The sequence below is a fragment of the Anabrus simplex genome, chromosome 3 (genome assembly GCF_040414725.1).
Source record: "Anabrus simplex isolate iqAnaSimp1 chromosome 3, ASM4041472v1, whole genome shotgun sequence".
Lineage (NCBI taxonomy): Eukaryota > Metazoa > Arthropoda > Insecta > Orthoptera > Tettigoniidae > Anabrus > Anabrus simplex.
Window position 1 is genome coordinate 2,830,006 of NC_090267.1, and position 23,683 is coordinate 2,853,688.

The 23,683-nt window shown below is 37.4% G+C and overlaps 1 protein-coding gene across 1 annotated transcript in view; it reads right to left on the reverse strand.

The window, feature by feature from the left end:
• The window catches only part of LOC136866901 (zinc finger protein 16), a 257,206-nt gene that overhangs the window by 229,269 nt on the left and 4,254 nt on the right, over positions 1 to 23,683 (reverse strand). Inside the window, exon 2 of the mRNA XM_067143997.2 lies at positions 20,324 to 20,408. Within this exon, the coding sequence (XP_067000098.2) occupies positions 20,324 to 20,395 (72 nt within the window). The 5' untranslated portion in view covers positions 20,396 to 20,408. The remainder of the gene's footprint in view (positions 1 to 20,323; positions 20,409 to 23,683) is intronic.

The window sequence follows — 23,683 nt, forward strand, 5'->3', positions numbered from 1 at the left end:
AAATGTTATTCTTCAAGAAGTCTCTGATCCAAACGCTCCCATGTGGATCAGTTGAATCTCTCACCCTCCCAATTTCTTCTCTTGCTTATTAACATGGTTCCAGTCTCGTGCTGACTCCTTACCACTGACCCTCCCGTCCATTTTGTAAGGGAGACTTCACTTGTTTCCTTGTTCGAATTATTATTATATTACTACCTTTAATTTTCATTTTGGAGTGCTCCAAACCCTTTATTTCCCTCCTCCTTCTCTATTTTCTATTATCTTCTTATTGCACAAATTCTGCGCTAGTTTGTTTATGTTGTAGCCATGCCACACACTGAAGGCTTCTGTCTACTTGTGGGAGCTTCATCGACTCTACATCTTCCATCTTCTGCTATGTTGTCTTGCGTACGGCGCCAACGTGGGACAACCTACTGCTGCATACTCCAGACTACATCTCACCGCCATATCCTCTTCTATTTCAAAAAAAGGACGTCTCGCAAGATATACTTGCCTGTGATCTCTGCTAAAAAAAATCTTGATTTTTTTAAGGGTGGCAGATATTGTAATGTTCTCTTACCTTCCGCCATCAATTCACCATGGCACATATTTCTAACCTTGCATTCTCCCCCCGATCTCTACACTTCTACTTACGCTACATGCGTCATCACCTAATCGTATGTTCTTGAACTTTCCGGGTCTCTTTCCCCTCTCGCCGCAACCATTACGTCTCTTTACGTCATACTCGGCCGACTATAAATTTTCGGCAGTCACTTCATTCTTGGTCAGTATGCATCGGATCAGCTCGGGGCTGGAACCTATTTTCCACTCCGTCCACATGACAACTCTTTACTTCATTCTATCTGAAGATTCACCATTGACCCAGGTAGGGGAAGAGACCTTTTAACTTTCTGGGTAAGCTGGTTCTTCCCAGTTCAGTTCTTTCTTAAAACGTTTTATTCTACAGTGTCACTTTTCCTGAAGTGTTAGATGATCCTCGGGACCCTAATCCATGGACTGGTAGAGTTTTCTGCTCTCCTTTATTTTTCCTTAACCTTCGATTTGTGCCTTCAACAAAAATGCATATTATAGAATTCTACAGACTTTGCCTGTCGTGCCGATGCGCCGAACGTATGAGCTCCGATACTCATTTTATCTGAACTGTTCCAACATATGTATTGTGTGTGGTCAAGTTGCCTGGACTATTGTGTCATGGCTACTCCTGTAAACAGTGCGTGACATTTCTCTTATGAACATGTTTGGATCTTACAGTAAATTCCCTAATTCTCCATTATTTATTCATTGTGAGTATTTAAGTGGTGAGTTCTCTTCTATTATTTGAAGAAGGAAACTTTACCCCTCTGGTTATCGATCTTTTGTGCTTTCAGGTACCTAGGCCTTATTATTCTATCACTGTTATTGTTAAATTTTTAAAATGTAAATTTTCTTTAAAACCTTTCAATCATTACCTCTTATTACCTATTCTTTGATCGCATTTATCCTCCCCGTGAGGTAATTTCTTAGTCGTGTGCCCGTTCGCATCTCGTAGACCAACAACAAAATGGCGGCGTAGGAAGGTATGGCCCATGCTATCTACTAAGGCAATGAACTTCGTATCAATGCAACGTATAGGAGGCTATGTACGTCACGGAAAGGATAGGTTTCGAAGACACTGGAGAACAGTAGAGGCTCATTTGAATTGTTTTAAAAAAAATATAGCAGCGGGTGAATTGTTTAACGAGACTCTAAAAAATTACTTTCATGTAGACAAGACGCAGATGCGAGCAGATCTACATATTCCAAGAATAGATTTGCCTACTGAAGAAGAATATTAATTATATATATTCGCGACAGCATATAATTAAAGTATTCATCGCTGTATGCCAGTAGATGAGCCGAGAAAGAAATATAAATATATAAATTTTGGTGATATACGACGGATTTGGATATCAAGTAGCAACGTAACGATCGAAAAGAATCGGAATTCACCATTGTGAAATATTTAATATCTACACACGAGAAGAGTATAACTACCGTAGCAGTAAAAAAATAATAATTATTTACGGAGAAAACTTTTTACAGAAAGATAAACTTTAACGATTATTTTAAATAACAGAAAATGCAGAATATCATGACTAATTACTGCGCACAGGGAATTCTTTTCATTGTCAACAGATACATGATGATGACTGTCTGCTAATTCATCAAGATGGACCGAACTGGGGATATGTACCGTCGAATCAGATGACCAGGCGGAGATTATTGGACAGACCAACCAGTGGAGATGATGACGTTGGATGAGCATCGGCCAGCAAAAGACCGGATGATACGAAGTGGTCTGACGAGCTATGTAACCAGCAGATGACCGCGAATGTCCAGTTCAGACAGAGATCCAGTTCCAATCTGAGGGTCTAGTAGCAAGTGAAGGACGGAGCAACCACCAGACCAGATGTAGCAACTGACGAGCTAAGTCCATACTTTTCTATAGTAGAGTAGTTTCTTGCAATCTGCACCCTCAATCTATTTTGGCATGTGCTGAGAGTTTGGTGATTTATGAAATAATTAAGAACGCCTGTGTAATATAAGTAATGTGTGAAATACTTAAGATTTTAAAATTAGATGGAAGTGATGAATTAGAATGACAATATGACATATACTGGATACTGCATTAGCACATCGACAGTGGAAATAATATCCGATAAGAGAAAGGTATGTTATTTGAGTAGAGCTAGAATCAATGAGTCTAAGTTACTAGTAAAGGTTCGATTAATCTCGTTTTACCTGAGTACAGTTTACGTCACGAATTACCTGCGCAATACGATGATCATTGACAAATTAAGTATTCCTTTCGTCAGAGAAAGAGGGCATATGAATTCATATTACTGTTATTAAAAATAGAGGTTATTGACTGCGTATTTTGCTAAGCAATTCTTGAATATTTAGCTTATGGTTTCGGAGTTATGGCTATATGCATGCGGCTAAATGGAAGCCGATAGGATGTTAAAGTATCGACGGTAGTGTATTGAAATGTGATTATATATTGATGAATGGTTTAAGTGAAGAGATTTATTTATGTTCTACGGGAAGTGTAAGAATTGCTATTTGACATTTAATGATTTATTAGTAATATAAGGTGAGTTTCTATGCCATGTTTGAAAATATACGTCAAGAAGAGAATTCCGCGCAGATGACCATTTCAAGGTAAGGTAAACATGAATAATGTAGAATTGTGTATCGTGACAGTGATATTGTGTTTGACTTGGGTGAATAACAGGTACTGCGTAAGAGAGAGTGTTCTTATATATGATGCAATAGACTCATGATTGATTATATATCTAGTATTTCGTGGAGCGGTGATCTTGCAGGTTGATATGAAATACCTGCATTCTATACTATCCATACACGTTCAGTAGCACGTATATAAATGAAATATTGAGACAGTGCAGATCATAAGAATACATTGAGCCAACAATAGATGAGTGTGTAGATTAGAAACTATTCGAAGAGTTAGTTAGATTTTTTTTTATTTCTACTCAGATAAATATAATTTTAACTCAGTATATAAAAATGAAGAATATTACAATGGTTAGTTAGGAGCCAGATATCGTAGGCACGAGGGTGGTATTGCTTTAGCTCGTAAGTCGTTACTTGTTCACACTAGAAAGATATTACCTAACACTCGGAGTTCAAACCTATGAAAGACTTTAACTTATGAATGGAAGGTCGGTGAACACTGCCACAATTTAATACACGCGAAAGTGTATACTTGGGAAACATGTCTCATATGTTGTGAGGATAACTTTAATAATTAACAGAGCAGTATTTACAATATGAAAATTTTATTTGATTCCTTGAATGCTCAATGATCGCAAATATTTTTTTTTTTTAAATGTAATACTTTCGGAACATGGCTACGAAGGTTCACATGTGTATTTATTGGAATTTGAACTTATAAATGAGAGAATGTTAGCATTTTTTTTAAGTTCCACTATTTTATCTTAAATGAGCCAGCGCTGACTCAAACTTATTTTCAAATGATGAGATAACACGGAATTAATACTACCCAGATTTCACTATATCTCGAACATTAATTTTTGTCAATAAATAATCTTATATATTTTCTTTAGTATGTGACTGAGTTATGATTTCTGTTCTGGTAACGTTTAGAGTTAAGTTAGTTGTTAAGTTTTCTAGATGTAAGCAATCGACAAGTTCTTACAAACGAAATGCGAGATGATTTCTAGATATCGGTCGTCATTCTCGTGGATATTGATATTCCCATCACGAGCACCCCAGCGACCAATTTCTCTTCAGAAACCACGTTAAATAATTACATATAAAATCTCAGATTTTATGGGCGGAAAAAGGATACCCTGAGAAGAATTAATGAGCTACCGGGATAATCTTGCACTGACCGTTGCAAGAGCGGGTGCAGTCGTATGTACATTACAGTTCAAACTGTTCTTAAGGTTCCTATTGGCTGTTAATAAAAAGCATATTGTTCCATGTTAAAAACACTTAATTTAATTTTGATGAACATTAAAACATTCCTTTGTACATTCACGGATCCCCTCTGATATCAAACGGCAATATAAATAATTAAATGCTTCCACTCCTTTCTTTCAATTATCTGTCTATCATACCCCCCTCTCTATGACATATCTAATTTCACCATACACCTCAAATCACAATATAAATTTAAGGAACTTACTTCATTTCCCTCCTCAATGTCATGAATGTATTTCGTAAGAACGGTCCAAACATCATTAGCACCTCATTTTCCATGGCATTCTCCCCAGACATACTGAACCCTTGACTTACCATTCCATCGTTGGTCGGCCACAGCTGCTACAGTAGAGCAATATTGAACTCTTAAATCTCGGGGTCGTTGCGGGAATGTTTCGGTCACGATCTTAACCAAACGATGGGGTTCAGAAGAGAGCCTAACTACTTGAAATGAGGAGCAAATATGTGCTTACTACATTTTATTAAATTCTTAATGGCACAAAAAATTTATTTATATAAATCCTTGATCAACAATTATATTATGAAATGTTTCAACGCAGTCACATTGCATAGCGTCTATATTTTCTTTTACAATATCGAAGAATTGCTTCGGGGAAAGTAATAAGTTAGTGGACAGCGAAACTGAAAAAGTGAAAAGAAAACCTGAAAAATCGGGCATCTATTAATCCAAACGATAACTGAGAATTAATCCACACGACCCGTGGAAAATCTGACCTTCAGCAAATAGAACGCTTGATGTATTCTCAATTAAGGTTATCCACCAGTCGAATACCCTTTCGGATACGGAACACCCGCCGAATGGACCCTTAATCGAACCAAATTGACTATCAGTTGCTTTGGATAGGTTGCAAAATATTATTGGAAAGCATGGTGTTCACTACAAGTTAACAGCAGCATTCACAATTGAAACAAAATTCCACCATGTATTTGTCATTTCATGACACCCTTAAGTGATAAAATAAACCCGATGCTAAACGTGCATCACCCAAACACCTGTTCAGAAGGAACCAACAACAACACGATCCGCGAGGATCTTGAGTTACGTCGTTCTGAAGGAACAAAACTGCGAAATGCAGGAAACACTTATTCATCACGCATTTAGAAGAAATGCCAAACACGTAAGTTAATTAAAAAGTGGTAAATCAATTGAAAGATATTATTATAAAACCGACTTTCAGGTTATGAATGGTTACGTGACGCTTAATAAACTTACAACTCCACAAAGAAAAATACACAAATTACAGAATTCTTTCCTACTTAACAATGACTACCATCACAGATCCATCTACTTATTGCTTGTCCCAACACACTACCTACAAAGCTATCAATTAATCAAACTCAACTACGTATGAAAATGAAAGAACGACAAAGACTGAAAATAAATTATATTACTGGCTGACGAATCGAATCCACATTCGTAACTCAAGTCTCATACCAATACGTTGAAGAAATGGACATCATAACGACAAAACAATTAGGTCCGTCAAATAAAATAAAATACCGAAGTTATTTGAACTCAACACGCATGGAGAATTACAGTAAAATATTCAATCACCGTTAGCTCAGTACCAAATGTTGGACAACCCTCATTATGCACGCCGTCAGTGATTCTATAATCTTGAATAAACACCTTCCGGCTGTTGAAGGCTGCGCGCAAGTTTGGCCTCATTATTACCGATCTAATACTCTTCACATTTCGTATTTTACTGCAGACCCTACCATCGCCCAGGTCACTTCGCAAAAACATCTAATCTAAGACTTGAGTACGTACAGCTGACATCTCAGACCTATCGTCGGGCCTACATAACATCTGTACACCCTAACACTAACCTCTATGTACACGTACCTTCCTAACTCTATCGTTGAGCGTGAACTAGAACGTCTCATCATCAGTATACTCCTAGGATAACATGTGACGTCCTAAATCTGTTGTCGGGCGGAAACTGGGTCGTATACGCTTCCCCTAGCATATCAGACGAAATCGTAATTTCAAACAAACTGATATCTTTAGCTGTAAATCTGGTCGAAACGAATAACACACAACGAAACAACTCTTGCTACAGAACGAACGCAAGTCGAAAAATTCAATAAGTTTCTATCTTGTTACAAAAACGTGAACTTGAAAACAAATATCGCGTGGCGAAAAATCCCCCAACTCAAACACGATCTCAGCAGGCGCAATGAAGTTTAGGAAAGAATAATATCTTCCAACACACATCTAACATTTAGTGGATGTCGTCAAAAATAATAATCATCACCACCGCAGAGATACATACTATAATTTTAGGGTGACGCCCTCAGATCGCCTACCGTCATTTTCCAAACATACTTATCCATGACTATCCAGTGAAACAAAACCCAATGAATCTACACAGCCAAACATCGCTTTAAAACGTCCAATATCTCATTTCACAAATGCTCCGATTTACTGATAAATTACCGCATTGTAATTTATGAACTTTACTAATTGGAAACTCGTCATTACAGTCAAACAACACCGACCGTGTATACAAAATGCTCTTTCATCCTTGATGTCATATTATTCTAATATTCATTACTGACTTTACGTAACTAGTCACTTGAAATTTTACTACCAAGACTTACCCACCAAAATCGTTTTTCACTTGGGATCTTATTTGACATTTACTGTGCTTCACACAGTAATTATCTCGGACCGACCTTCTCCAGGTCCCAGCTTTCGGATTGTTAGCGGAATATACTACAGCCTGCCACATAAATCTCACATTTAATATACAGCCTGTCTCAAAAATCCTTCCTCGGCAAACATAGCCTGTCTCAAAAACTCTTCCTCGGCAAATATAGCCTATCTCAAAAAATCATTCTCCTCGCCTTCTCATGGCGGTATTACGTAAAATCTAGGCTCCCTTTTGCCTTCAACATTTCTGCCACTCTCATCTCCACATATATAAATTCTTCGCTCTCAATCCATTTTTCTTATATTTCAAGACCTTTTTCAAATCGCAATCCTCTTGTGAAAAACAACTATTTTATAAAGATATACCTTTTTATTTTACTGTAACTATAACTTTCGGACCTCGAGCATACAACAACACACCGTGATTTTCCATATCACCGACATACACGATGTCACAAAAGTTTACTCCCCATGAATAAAACATAACTTTATCGAATTTCATTGGAAATTTTCTAAACGCCCGCAATCCTTGCAGAACATACTTGTTAAATCCACTTTTTAACATAGGAAAGTTTTATCCCGCGGTAGACATTATTATTATTATTATTATTATTATTATTATTATTATTATTATTATTATTATTATTATTATTATTTCGATGGAATGTTCTGAATTCAAACGATATTCGAAATTAAGACATTCGTCACGACTACTTTATCATGATCACCTTCCTAATTTTCCTCACTGCGGACAATATCTCAAAGAACATTACCACAAGATTTAAACGTAGCAGTTTATAGTTTCTAGATGTGAATATTATAAAACTAAAGATTTTCACACACTGACCAAAATTATAATATCTTTCCTGATCATTACAAAATATCAACCCAACACACGCAATGAAAAATTTGGTTGGGACAAACAACATTCTAACTACAACATTGATTAAAAGTTACAGACCTGTGATCTTAGCCGTCATCCTTGGAGTTATGGCTGCATTTAGCCAGCAAACCTCTAGCCTAGCCTACCATAGCTAGGTTATACATCTTCTTTATAAATATAACTTAAATTACACAACACTTTCCAACGCACTTTCAAACGTTTAGCAAGCGACGAACACTCCGCTCAAATGACCACATCTACTGTGTTCACAAGACTGTTTCTCGCCCGACTGCGGCCAGGTGTTCCAACAGATAAGAAACCAGACACAGTAACTAACTTCAAACTCCTCTTTAACAGACACACTGAATATCGAGAGAAATTCAATTACTTCTAAACCTTCAAAGTTTCATTAGTGGCAGCTCAGAAATTTCTATCATCTTCCATTCCTAACAGTAGATCCGAACCATAGCCACGAACATGTAGTAAGTTATTTTCTGCCGACGATGGGCGTGAGCTCCGCTGCTTTAGAAACCAGATAGACACTGAAAAATATACGGAGGGAGGTTTCTTTTATACTCTATGGGATGACGCTACTCACACCATGGAGTTTGGTTATGCAATATGCTAATTCCGCATCCAATAGACCGATTTTCCTGAAATTTGTTCCCTGACCTCGGACAGACTTACAATTTATTTAGGCGTTAATTTCATAATTTTCCCATTCTCGCAACAGGCGAAATAAATTATTTCCGCCCGGGCGTTTCGCGGGTTTTCTTCATTCATTGACCTTGGCACGTGTAGGCAGTCCGCGGATCGGACGCGGATTTGTCTCTAGGCTTAACTGCATATATATTTACCCTGGGGGTTCTGTCTTCACATAGGGTTTAAGAATAATTTAGATTCTTTATTTCAGGATTTACTGTGTTGCCAAAATCTCTCCTTACGAAGAATTCCTTGATTTTGAAATATTGTTGAATATTCGAAGTCCACCGAAGTGCACGGTATTTCACGAGCTTGCGGCTCGGCTTGACATGGGGCGCTCGCTCCCACGAGACAGCCAGACTCATGAAATGGCCGCTCTCAAACAAGTAACTTTTATTTGAAATAAATATTGAGAAATAAAAAAATTTTCAGAGTAGAATTATGGGTTCAATACGAAAAGCCACTTCTGATTGAACTTTCATAAAAAAACAAATTGTATACAGCGGTCCTCCTACTGCAGTACAACAACATGCTGTCGCCCATGGGAGTCCTGAGTACCTTCTGTACGTCAAATGAAGTAGTGAAGATACTGGAGTCTTCCGTATGCATCTTCTGATACTTTAGTAATATCTCTCCTACATGTTGCTTTTCTTTAAGGTGGATATCCAAATCTGATCTTTGTTCTGAAGTTATGCTTCTTCCTGGCATATTTTTCTTTCGACTGTGAAAGCCGATATGGAAGGAAGTATTGAATATCTCCTTAAACATTTGGATACTCACAGGATCAGTTGCCTGCTGCTTGAACTGTGTGAAATATTTTTCATTGTAGCTGGAGGTACTTTTGTACTGTACTCTTCCTGCAATAAGACGAAAGTACCACGGGAAACCACATATTGTATTCCTTTAGTTCTTTTACACTGCTAATCTTGCTTTTGTTATGTGGCTCACGGCAACCATGCATATCTGGCTTAGCAAGAATTAAATTTGTTGAATTTTCGACAGTGTATCCATTCCAGTTTCCAGCTCATCAACACTGCAGATAACGTGTCTGTGTACAAGAAAACGGACGCAGTAAGAAAACAAACAATCACTTTAAACTCTTATTTCTATAGAATTACATGGATATTCGCCCTTTTGGTGGCAAACACTTCTCATGTTCGCCTTTCTAGATGTGAGATTTGCCTTTCTGGTGACAAATATTCATCACATTCGCTCTCATAACTTCTAAAACAAGTTCCTTTCCCGCCGTTATTTCCAATACCAGACGTTTGCACTTGTGGCAGTAGATGCATTTTAACCCATTGATATTAAAAATTGCATAGAGTGTAAATTGAAAAAAGTTGGTCTATTTGCCCTTGTGACAAAATACGGTTGACGTGATGACATAAATATTGTATATTGTGCTGTTTTATATCTGACATGTCCCCCTTTTGTCTTTTCATTTGTTCCTTCATTACTTTTTTGGCACATTTTTACCTTGTATTATGTAAAGTACTTCAACCTCCCCTTTTTCACTGAAGATGGCCCATACGAGTCGAAACATGTTCGAATTTGATTACTCCATCTAATGATGGAATTATATGACGTATTGAATTAGGAGGATACACTTAATTTTACCTTTATGAGGTGAAAATCGTCAATAGGGAAAGATTCTAATATCTTGTAATACGCTCATTGTACCGAAAGATGCCATATCCCATACCTGAATGGTATTATCCACAGATTCAAAAGATTATTCAGGAGATTGAATTATATGAGGTAATCTCTAAAATTCCCACACCATATATGAAGCCTATGGCAGTGGTCAATAAGCAAAATGATTCATTGAGGATCTGCTTAGATGTAAATGAAATTACTGAAAAACTCATAGCAGAAGATGACTAAATCATATTAAGGTTAAAATCATTCATAACATTTCAAAATCTACTCAAGTAAAACTTGTGAGATTGTTCCTAGGAATGTCAATTTTCCTCAGGCTGTCACCAAATTGAAAGATTTGTCGAGAACAAACAATTATTGGAGAGGGATTGGACCATGTGGTGGTGCTTTTACCAAAACTAAGATGATGTTGGATAATAATATTAGACTTGGGTTCCCAGATTTTCTCTGAAGTATCATAATTGAGTAGGATGCCTCATCTGTCAGTTTAGCATCCAAATACAATCCTAACAGCTTGACAGGTCATTATCATCAATAATTTGATGAGTACTTAGAGCTAAATATCAGTACTTAAGTCTTGTTGGAATTTAGTAAGAACTTTCTGAATATAGGGTATACTTTGTACGGTATTAGCATTCCTTATGCAAGTTGTATTGTCTGCACATAAGACTGACCTGGCTGTAAACTAGATATACATAGACATAATAATAAGCACTGAAGAACAGCATGATTAATGTAAAGATTAGATTATTACACCCCTTCAGCTTTTACGTTTTGTTTTTGACAACCTGGGTATGACTTCAGGATATCATCTTGATTATCTTAAACTTAATGTAATTTTGCAATCAAACATCAAATACCTTCAGAGTCCTTGGGAATGGTTACATAAACCAGAAAGGATTCCCTAGCATAAATAAGCAAGTACTGTGATCATAAGCATAGAGTGCAAGTGGCACGGAAGAGCACATGATTTGAGGATCTGGGAACAGAGTTCAGTAAGTCAGACAACTGCAAGATTCAGGGTAATTACTGCTTACTTGAGGACAGTGGGTGTGAAATCACTCTATGGTTATTTACTCCATTTAAAAATCCCCATGACAGAAAGGAAGAATTATTCAACTTAAAGCACTCAAAGGAGAGACTTAGAATTGAAAGCAATTTTGAACTCAAACACAGGTTAAACATTTTGGATACCAAAGTGCTAATGCATTTTGTATAATGTAGAACTTAACAAGATATGAATGAAAACCTACAACCTAATTTCCAGTCAGTGACCAGGTCAGGGATGGAATGAATGAAGCCCCTATCTTGCAGAGAGGATAAGAATTGTGCCAGCTGCCGAAGCCTGTTGCACTCCTCTGGGACAAAGATTAATGAGTGACAGATGAAATGATATGGGAGAGTGTTGCTAGAATGAAAGATGACAGGGAAAATGGAGTACTGGGAAAAAATCCTGTCCCGCCTCCACTTTGTCCAGCACAAATCTCATATGGAGTGACCAGGATTTGAACCACAGAACCCAGCTGTGAGAGGCCAATGTGCTGAGCTACGGAAGCTACAACTTAATAAACTACATGAACAAAAATTAAAATTATAAAACAAAATAAATTAAAAATCAGTTATGTTACCTAAGTATGTGAGTGCAATCATGCATGTGTGTGAAATATTATGCTGGTACCCTAACACAAATATCCTCCCTCACACACACACATGCTTTGTATGCGTGTATTCCTAATTATTTAGTTATATTTGTTCATAATTGTATTTTCGCCAAGGTAAAAGAAAATTATTTTTATTTATATACACAGCACTGTTACTTAATTTGTACCAGGAGCACAAATTCATAGCAGACTTTCAGCACAATATGGGGACAACATATTGTCACAGCAAAGTGTTTACCAGTGGATTGAACGGATCAAAAGGGGTTGAACAAGCGTGAAAGTTGAGGTAATATCCGGGCATCCATCTGCAGTGGTAACTGATGTCAATATTTGAACAAGTGCATGATATGATCCTGAATAATAGATGAGGGACTGTTGATGACATGGCAAACCATATGAAATCATGCTTACCAGGTCAAACTTTCACAAAGTCATTTCGAGATGGGTTTCAAAACAACTCAATGAAGAGCAGAAGCACAATCTGTCACCACCTACTGGACTGTCACGGTAACAAAAGTGAAACGTTTCTGAAACGGATCATCACTGGAGATGAAACATGGGTTCAACACTTCGAACCCAGGAGCAAACGTCAGAACATGAAATGGAAACATCCAGGATCCCCAGTAAATTCAAGAGTCAAACTTCAGCAGGAAAAGTGATACTAACAGTGCTTTGGGAATCTAAAGGGACTCTCCTGGAACAGTACCAGGAAAAGGAGGAAACAGAAAACAGTGAATATTACAGTGATATGCTGGCAAAGAAGCTGAAACCTGCAATTTGCAACAAACGAAGTGGTAGAATGTCGGAAAGAGTTCCTTAGTTGCATGACATTCACAGGCAACCAGAAGTTTTTCCTTGAAAATTTTGAATTTTGAATTTTAAGTTATGTTAATTCTAACCCTTTCCCATGGAATATCTTTGACTTACTGTCCGGCAAAACCTAGAGTAATCATTTGCTTGTCAGGTATAGTTGTGGAGCACCTTCACTAAATAATTTATTCTTTAAATACCACTTAAGATATCACTTTCAAATTTTGTAACAATGCAAAATACACTATAATTATTCAAAAATGATTCAATGAGATCACCTAATTACACGCAAGACACTGCCCCTGTTCAGAATGATACATCAAGAAGTATCCAATATGGTGCATACTGTTAAACTGCTTGTTCATGGTGTCAGTCTGAATTGCTGGACATGATGGGGCTCTTATTTTCTTGGTAATGCAGAGAACGCAGAAATTCATCCTGAATCTCCCAATTTATTTCATTTTCTGGATAAGTCAGATGAAGATATTTAGATAGCAAATCATAATTCCTCTCAGACATACAAATTATAAATATTTTCTTACTAAATAGGATTGGAAGATAAATTGACATTAGTTGGTATATAATGTAATTAAGTATAGGCTTATAGACCAAGACAGAATTAACTGAAGAATTAAAACTGATAATTATGTTTTGTACAAGTACGCTTAATATTTTAATAGGATGCAGTACCTGAATGAACATTTCCTGTCCTGTGCTGTATTTCAATTTCTCTCAGACTCACATCCTGTCCCAAAATGTTTCCCATACCATTTTTATTATCATACCTACAACTTTAAACTCACTACCATTGCATTTGTCAACATATTGATCTAATTTATAACAAATATCCTCTGCACTCAATTGGTTATGAGCAGCCATGTTGCTGTAATGTGTCAGCTGTCTGTTCTGTCTTAGAAAACATTTAAAATAAACTTTATTTTAGGATTCCATGCCTGCCAGTTCTATTCAGGAAACGCAGGGAATTCACTGGTTCCAAAAAGTTATATGTTTAGCCAATAGATGGCAGAGGAAGTCGGTTTGAAAGTCGGGTATGCTTTACTACACAACTCGCAGGAAAGAGTTAACTGATACCTTTAATTTAATTGAAATGAATGGTGTAGAAAATATTTTTCTCAAAATAATGGAAGTAATAGTAAAATTGACAAAAATATAATTATTCTCTATGTGTGATCAAGTTGGTAATCTTTACAACACACTCGCTTGTTTTACAACTGTTTCATCTATCATAATATACTTAGGGTATGGTACTGAACCAGACAGTCAAGTTTTTCATCATGTTCAACTTCCGTATCCTTTCCAGTACAAACTACAAACAAAACAAAACAGTTGCCAGAAAAACAAAGAGTCTCTTCGATTATGCCTTGTTACTTATGTAACATTGACTTTTCCTGTACGTCTGTATTTTCCATAACGAATAAGTAGTACTTGTTCATTTCTTACACTATGAAGTTCATAATATTACAATCAACAATTTCTTTGAAAATCAACACTTCAAGTCTTGAATAATTGTCATTATCATTCAAACAAAGATTATCACTGACCCCTGAATTTGATGGATAAAAATGAGCAGAAAGCATAGGAAGAAACCTATCTACGGAACTCCTCCTACTTCCTTCAGTTTGAACAGATAGCTCAGCCTTCCTTGCAACAGTGAAGTGCTGCACTTCGTCCTCAATTTCTGGGTTGTCGTCTTCTGAGGAAAAACAAATTTCACTCTCATCGGACACAGTACGATCACTATTACTACCATAAATATAAATTTCATCGCTAGACCCCTTGTTAGTCAAAATGTTACTTATATCTTGCGGAGGAAGCTTGCATCTTCGATTCGATCCCGCCATTACGACATGTTTTGTTTGCAATCAGAGTGTGGTTATTTCTACGAAAACCAGAGATGGGCAAAAGGAAAAACAATGTGTGTTGTCAAGAAATAGTCATGGAATGCACTCAATGGAAACAACAACAGAAAACAGCTCCCGGGTGTTGTCGTAATTTTTAGCACTATCGCGTAAGAATATATGTTATGTAACTACGGATGCTTCGACAGAACTTAATCACGGAACATATGAGATGTGAAAAAACATGGAATAATGTTCACTGAACATGTCAAGCATCCACCAACTTTGTTTCAAAAATCTGCCAGTAAGATGTCACGGAACAATTCTAAACATTCAACATGAAACGTGAATAGACGGCGAGACTGTTCAGGTGCAAACTTTGACAATGTAAATAGACAGTAGTACTCCCATGGACCACAAGCAGCAATGCCGTAAATAAAAACGCAGTACTGCTCATTGGCTTAAAAAAACTCTTAAGAGGCCATTGACTCAGCTCCTACGAAGAGGTGAAGGAAGTATGCATATGTGGCTTGATGCACAACCAAAAACCTTGTTTTTTCAGAGGGTACCAGAAAGCTTATGAAACAGTGGACCATGTGCGCTAAAATGCAGGTGACTTTGTTGAAAAATAACGACAAGAAAAAGTGTGCACACTTTTTGTAATAAATCTTAAAAATTTATTGCAGATACTTATTGACTTGCCCTCGTACATACATCATTATATACCATTAATGCCCTTCAACGTTCAGTCTGCAAGGCTCTGTGAATTTATTAAACATTGCCACATACTCTATTTGCAACTAGTGCTGTGGCCTCATTTAGTTCTATACCTCTTATCTTTAAATTGTTAGAAATTGAGTCTAACCATCATCATCTTGGTCTCCCTCTACTCCTCTTATGCTCCATAACAGAGTACTATATTATCCTAGGTAACCTATCCTACTCCATTCGCTTCACATGACCCCACCACCAAAGCTGGTTTATGTTTACAGCTTAATCCAAAGAGACATTCCCACCTTAGCTCATATCTCCTCATTCTGAGTACCCTCCTGCTATTGTTCCCACCTGTTTGTACCAGCAATAATTCTTGCTACTTTCATGTCTGTTACATCTAGGTTATGCATAAGATATCCTGAGTCAACCCAGCTTTCGCTATCATAAAGCAAAGTTGATCGATATAAAGACAGTTTCGTCTGGGAGCTGACTTCCTTCTAACAGATTACTGATGATCGCAACTGCAAGCTCACCGCATTAGCTTTGCTGCACCTTGATTCAATGTCACTTAGTGTATTACTGTCCTGAGAGAACAGACATCCTAAATACATGATAGGATCTACCTGTTCCCACTTTGCATCACCAATCTGGCATTCAATTCTCTTGGATTTCCTACCTACTATCATCAATATAGTCTTCGAAAGGCTAATTTTCATACCATACTCATTGCACTTATTTCAAGTTCCAAGATTCTGGACTTCATGCTTTGGCACAATCTGCCATTAAGACCAAGTCGTCAGCATAGGTCAGACTACTTACATCTCCACCTAACTGAATCCCTCCACGCCACTTAATGTCTTTCAGCAGATGATCATGAACAGAAAAGATGAAAGATTACGGCCCTCTCGAACACCTGTAAGTTGAACCAGGAGCTCATTATACCAACAATTTTCACTGCAGCCCACTTGTGAACATAAATGTCTTTGATTGATTTTAATAATCTACCCTTAATTCCATAGTCACCCAGTGGGCCAAATCTTTTTGCTCAGTACCCTGTCATAAAAAATCTTTCTGTAGATCAATGAAACATTAACTTGACTGTCTATTCCTATCGTAGCATTTTTAATTACCTGGTGCATACTGAAAGTATGATGCTGACAGCCACCGTGTGGTCTGAAACCACACCGGTTTTCATCCTACATCCTCACAAACCACTCATCAAACCTTCCCTTCCTAGATGCCAGTGAATATTTTGCCTTGTATACTAATCAACGAGATACCTCGATAGCTGTTGCAATCGTTCCTGTTCCCTTGCTTATAGATAGGGCAATTAATTACTGCTTCTGTCCAACCTGAAGCCACATTACCAACAATCCATGCTAATAGTTTTGCTCTATGAAGCAATTTCATCCCTGCCTTCACAAAATATTTCATCATTTCAGGTCTAATTTCATCTACTCCAGCTGCGTTATGACAATGGAATTTATTTACCACCTTTTCCACTTCATGAGGCATAATTTCATCAACATTATTTTCCTCCTCCCCATGAGCTTGGTTGTTAGTGACATCATCAGCAATATTTCCTTACAAGTTGAAAAGATTCATAAAATATTCCCTCCACCTGTCCAGTGATTCGCTGTAATCTATTATGAGTTCATGTCAATCACCCAAAACACTATTCATTTCCTTTTACCATCCCTTCATAAGATTCTTTATTACTGTTCACAAAGGTTTCTCTGCTGCCTGACCTAGCCTTTCCAGGTTATTAACAAAATTTCCCACAACTTCTTTCTGGATTCAACAACTATTTGTATCACTCTGCTTCTTTCATCTACGTACAATACTCAGTCTGCATCAGCCCTTTCTTGGAGCCATTTCTGATAAGCCTACTTTCTATGTTTACAAGCTGCTCTGACTTCATTATTCCACCAATATGTTCGTTTTTTTCCCCTTCTTTACACACAGTTGGTCCTAGGCATACCGTTGCTGTTTCTACTGCAGCATCCCTGTATGCCACCCATTCTCTTTCTATATCCTGAATCTGCTTACTGTCCACTGTTCATAATTTCTCACTAATCATATCCATGTACCTCTGTCTGATTTCCTTTTCCTGGGGATTGTGTAACCTTATTCGTTTGCAGACAGATTTCACTTTCTCTATCCCAAGCCTATAGATACTTAGTTCACTACAGATCGGATAGTGATCACAGAGTTACTACTGTTAATATAAATGTTACAAGTTATGTATTCTTGTTTCTTAAATATGTCAGAATCCAGTGAAGTATCTCAATTTATTGGTGGTGGGTCTGAAGGTTGTAATGGAGCATTAAGTCTTTATATCATAAGATCTTGCTTTTTCACCCATAATCTAGTGAGATGTAATTGTCTAGTAGGAAAAAATGCTTCAATACTTGAGTTCATAAATTATTAGCTTCTTCTGTTTCCAATTTGAATTTCTTCCTTAATAGCCATTTGTTTCTCAGTTAAGTGCTTGCAGTTGGAGAAAGTTTTGAGATAGTCCCTTCTTCTGACCTTTCTGCAGGACTCAGTTCTTCTTTTGGTCCACAATCAATGACATAAGGTCCTAGAATTATCCTGAAATCGCTAGAAAAATCTAGAAACTCAGGCATTATTTTTTCTACTAACAAAACATAATAATTTTTTATTCCTGTTACAGTTTTGTCACTTTCATAGTATTTCGAATAATTTTAAATTGCCTCATTCAAAGCATATTTTCACCCAATGGCTACGATTGATGATGATGATGCTTGTTGTTTAAAGGGGCCTAACATTGAGGTCATCGCCCTCTAATGGTATGAAATGAAATGTAAACAAAAAATTCAAAATCATCCACTGACCAAAATTTTTAAAAAATGTCATGAAGAATGAATGGATGGATGGATAGACATGAACCCCAAAAAAAACCAGTGGATCTCACTCAAGGAAAGATCATAAATAAGTTTATTACTGACCAAGGAACCACTTACAAAGCACAATCCTGAATCGAGGATGCTTGATCTCAAGGGGTCCAAAATCAAGGTCTAAGGCCCCTCAGAAAGGTACTTATTGCTAGTAAAGTAGAACCATGGTATTTGTCATGTTGGGGTACTAAGCAAAAGTAGCAAAGACTAAATTGCTATGTTTATACCAGTATACATTTTCCTTTAAAGTGTAAGACATATCTAAGTATGAAAATTCCTTTAACTGACATTTTCAGTGGGTTAAAATTTACTTACAAATTTATACCAGGCAAAGTATTCACTGGCATCTTGGAAGGGAAGGTGCGATCAGTAGTTGAGAGGAAGTTTGATGAAAACCAGTGTGGTTTCAGACCACAGAGAGGCTGTCAGGATCAGATTTTCAGTATGCGCCAGGTAACTGAAAAATGCTACAAGAGGAATAGACAGTTGTGTTTATGTTTCATAGATCTAGAGGGAAAAGATGTTCACTATACTGGGGGACTATGGAATTAAAGGTAGATTACTAAAATCAATCAAAGGCATTTATGTTGACAATTGGGCTTCAGTGAGAATTGATGGTAGAATGAGTTCTTGGTTCAGGGTACTTACAGAGGTTAGACAAGGCTGTAATCTTTCACCTTTGCTGTTCGTAGTTTACATGCATCATCTGCTGAAAGGTATAAAATGACAGGGAGGGATTCAATTAGGTGGAAATGTAGTAAGCAGTTTGGCCTATGCTGACAACTTGGTCCTAATGGCAAACTGTGCCGAAAGCCTGCAGTCTAATATCTTGGAACTTGAAAAGAGGTGCAATGAGTATGATATGAAAATTAGCCTCTTGAAGACTAAATTGATGTTGTAGGTAAGAAATTCAACAGAACTGAATGTCAGATTGGTGATACAAAGCTAGAACAGGTCGATAATTTCAAGTATTTTGGTTGTGTGTTCTCCCGGGATGGTAATATAGTAAGTGAGATTGAATCAAGGTGTAGTAAAGCTAATGCAGTGAGCTCGCAGTTGCGATCAGCAGTATTCTGTAAGAAGGAAGTCAGGTCCCAGACAAAACTATCTTTACATCGGTCTGTTTTCAGACCAACTTTGCTTTATGGGAGCAAAAGTTGGGTGGACTCGGCTTATCTTATTCATAAGTTAGAAGTAACAGACATGAAAGTAGCAAGAATGATTGCTGGTACAAACAGGTGGGAACAATGGCAGGAGGGTACTCGGAATGAGGAGATAAAGGCTAATTTAGGAATGAACTCGATGGATGAAGCTGTACGCATAAACTGGCTTCGGTGGTGGGGTCATGTGAGGCGAATGGAGGAGGATAGGTTACCTAGGAGAATAATAGACTCTGCTATGGAGGGTAAGAGAAGTAGAGGGAGACCAAGACGACGATGGTTAGACTCGGTTTTTAACGATTTAAAGATAAGAGGTATAGAACTAAATGAGGCCACAACACCAGTTGCAAATCGAGGATTGTGGTGACGTTTAGTAAATTCTCAGAGGCTTGCAGACTGAACACTGAAAGGCATAACAGTCTATAATGATAATGTATGTATGTATGTATTTATTTGAGTAATTACTTTACTGGTATTTACTTTTAAATAAAAAGTAGATCTTATTAAACTGAATTCAAGTACTAGCTTATTCTTAAAAGTATTTACTAATCAGCATCAGGCTCCACATCCCACACTGTGCACTCACTATAACAGTTTGGTTCACTGTTAAAACTTGTCAGTGTTTTCCTTTGATAAAGCTGGGAAACACTAAGTGACTAACAAAACTTCGATATAAGGGAAGTGGAAGTGAAAAACCAGAGCCCATCAATTTCTTATAAGTAGAATGTAGTAAAATAAAACTCCCATACATTCAAATCATTAGAGGGATATATTTCATGACAATTTACTTACAAAGTTAGAGGGTTCTTCTTCTGTATCCAGAGGCCATGCTGGCTCACATTTGACAAACACAGCTTCCTCCATTCCTTTGACAAACCTGCAAAATACAAGCAATAGAGGTCTTACAACAAGTCTGGTACCGCTACACAAATTAAGAATCATCTTATCACTACTTATCTAAATATTGGTCATTCAAATAGTATCCCCATTGAAATGTTTAATCACATCACTGGTAGTCATTATTGTTTTAAAGGGAAGTTAACTACAACAACCATCTCATATTAACTGTAGTCAGAAAAGAAATGAAATGTGTTCCAAACCTCCCTATCTTCCTAAAAAAAAAAAAGAAGGAATATGGAAGACAAAAGCGGACCTCAGTGAAGTACACTCACCTGCTCCGAACTATAAGAGTTTATGAAACTTGGCACCAATCATTTCAAGGTGTAGAAATATAGGCAGCAATTTACTAACAGGGGAGCACATTTAGGAATGAGATAATCAGATAAAACTGATGTGAAGCGATACCTAAAGTAACAGAAAGTAGATGGCCCTTGCCAGGAATCCAACAGCCTGCCCCTAACAATATTCTTTTGGTTCGTGGTGTGTTTTAGTGTAGTCACATCCGAGTTCATAGGCCATGGGCAATGGGTGAGTGGCCTAGTAACTGGTCCTAAGTTGGAACACCAGTTACTATGGACTGGGGTTGACATGTTCTGAGTTAAGCCCTCATTGTGCACAGGCGGCTAGGGCTGCGCTTTCCACCAATGGTCCCTAACAAGCTAGAGGAGAGTTTCTTGCTGGGACTATGTGTAATCTATCTACAAACAAAGAAAGAGGAAGGAGTGCATTGATCAGTATACCAGGCAACGTATTCACTGGCGTTTAGGAACAGAAGGTATGAACAATGGTTGAGAGTAAGCTGCATGAAAAGCACAAAAGTTTCAGACCACAGAAGGGCCACTATGAGATTGTCAGGTAATTAACAAGTGCTAGGAGAGGAATAGGGAGTAATGTTCATGCTTCATACATCCAGAGAACGGTTGTGATGGAGTGCCGAGGGAAAATGTTAGCCATTCTTGTTCTTATTTATATTGACAACTGGGCTGTATGTGAATTGGTGTTAGAATGAGTTATTGGTTCAAGGTACTTATAGGGGTTAGACAAGGCTGTAATCTTTCATCTTTGTGGTCATAGTCTAGATGGAACATCTACTGAGAGGTATAAAGTGGAAGGGAGGATTCAGTTACGTGGAAATGCAGTAAGCAGTTTGGTCTATGCTGACAACTTGGTCTTCATGGAGGATTGAGCCAAAATCCTGCAGTCTAATATCCTACAGCTTGAAAATAGTTGCAATGAGCATGTTAGGAAAATTAGCCTTTCCTACACTCGAGGAATAGAATGTCAGTAGAAGAATTTAATGTCAGGTTGGGAAAACAAAGCTGGAACACGTAGATCATTTCTAGTATTTAGGATGTGTATTCTCCCATGATGGTAGTATAGTGAGATTGAATCGAGGTGAAGAAAAAGAAATGCAGTGAGCACATATTCTGTAAGAAACTGTAGCTCCCAACAAAACTATCTTTACACCGACCTATTTTCAGGCCAACTTTGTTTTTCGGGTGTGAAAGCTGGCTGCACTCTTTATATATGTTTCATGAGTATGAAGGGAAGTAAAATGATTAACAATGATCACTGTTAAAATTGGTGGAACAATGGCGTGAGGATACTCAGAATGAAGAAATAAAGGCTAAATTAGGAATGAACTCCACTGATGAATCATTTCTTTCCCATTAGCCTACTTACGTTGAAGGTATAATAAAATGTACCAAGATAATAAAAAGTAATCACTTTGTTACATTTACACTTTAAACCTTCTTAAGAAAGTTTTCTCCAGTTATTTTCTTCCATTGTGGTACCTCACTCCTTTGCCACAATAACATACCTGCTAGGAAGAATAAGAATCTAAGAATAACTGCATTAAAAGAATAATACAATGTTTTACACTGACAGTTTGGGCTCGGATAATATGGCATCAGAGTTAATATGAGTTTGTGTACTCAGGTTTTGGCTGCATTGTTATTAACTTCTCCATAAGCCAGAACTACACTCTATTCTACACTAACTACTCAATAACTGGCATCACAATGTGAAGGAAAATTTTTCAGTTTGATTTGAAGACAGCAAAGAACTGATTTCTCTCAACCTGTGGTCCTGCCACACAAGTCCTGTTTTGAAAACTATGAGTATTTATTAAACATTATTATTTAAACTGAGGTAATGAGGCACCTAAGCTATCTCTGTTACAAACATCAAACGTATCAAAACGTATTTCACTGAGGAATACACATGGGCCTCAAATGAAAACCATTTTGAATCAAAGAGGAGATACATTTCCTTGTGGATTAATTGTTCATGCGACACCTGACATCTGGTCCCAAGAACAGAATGCACTTGTTCTGTGTCAGGTTTTGAAAATAAAGAAACGAACATATTTGAAATTTGTGACAGATTTATTGAATTTGAGAACTCTAGTAGGAACAGAGGCAAGAACTGATGTCAAGTGCCACTTGCAGGCTATCATGCACTGTGCTACGAGAGGGGCTCGAACAAGAGGATACACATAGTGGAATTCAATGAAGAGCAGTTGAAAAAATGAACCTGCCATTTTTTCTCCATATAGAGCACAATCCTTGAATAGAGTTGGTAACAACACAGCTACAGTGAACCATGAAGTACTGACATTTCCCCCACTGTTCAGACAATCCTTGAACAGAGTTGGTGTGAATGCTCATAAAGTGAACCATGAAGTACTGGCATTTCCCCCACAGTTCAGCATAACCCTTGGACAGAGCTGGTGTGAACACTGCTAAAGTGAACCATGAAGTACCGACATTTCCCCCACTGTTCAGCATAACACTTGGACAGAATTAGTGTGAATGCTGCTAAAGTAAACCATGAAGTACTGACATTTCCCCACTGTTCAGCACAATCCTTGAACAGAGTTTTGGTGTATGCTGCTACAGTAAACCATAAAATACTGACCTTTTTTTTTAAAGATGGAAAGTAGGTTGCCCTTGTTTTCTAGCAGCTCTGGTCACTGCCAATCATTGAAACAAGTCATCCCATTTCTCCTGCAAAGCCTTTCTGAGATCTATTGCAATGAAAGGCTATGAGCCATGCACCTGATAGTAAAGCAATGTCCTTTGATTCCCAAAGTTTGAGACCTGCTCCTGGAAGATAGTTACTACTTTGACTCCATTCGTACAAACAATGGTTTGGGACTCAACAAGTACATTCTATCTACCAAGAGTCTTTCAATGTCATCATTTTGGCACAATGTTCAGTCTGCTATTGACCAGAAGAATCTCATCA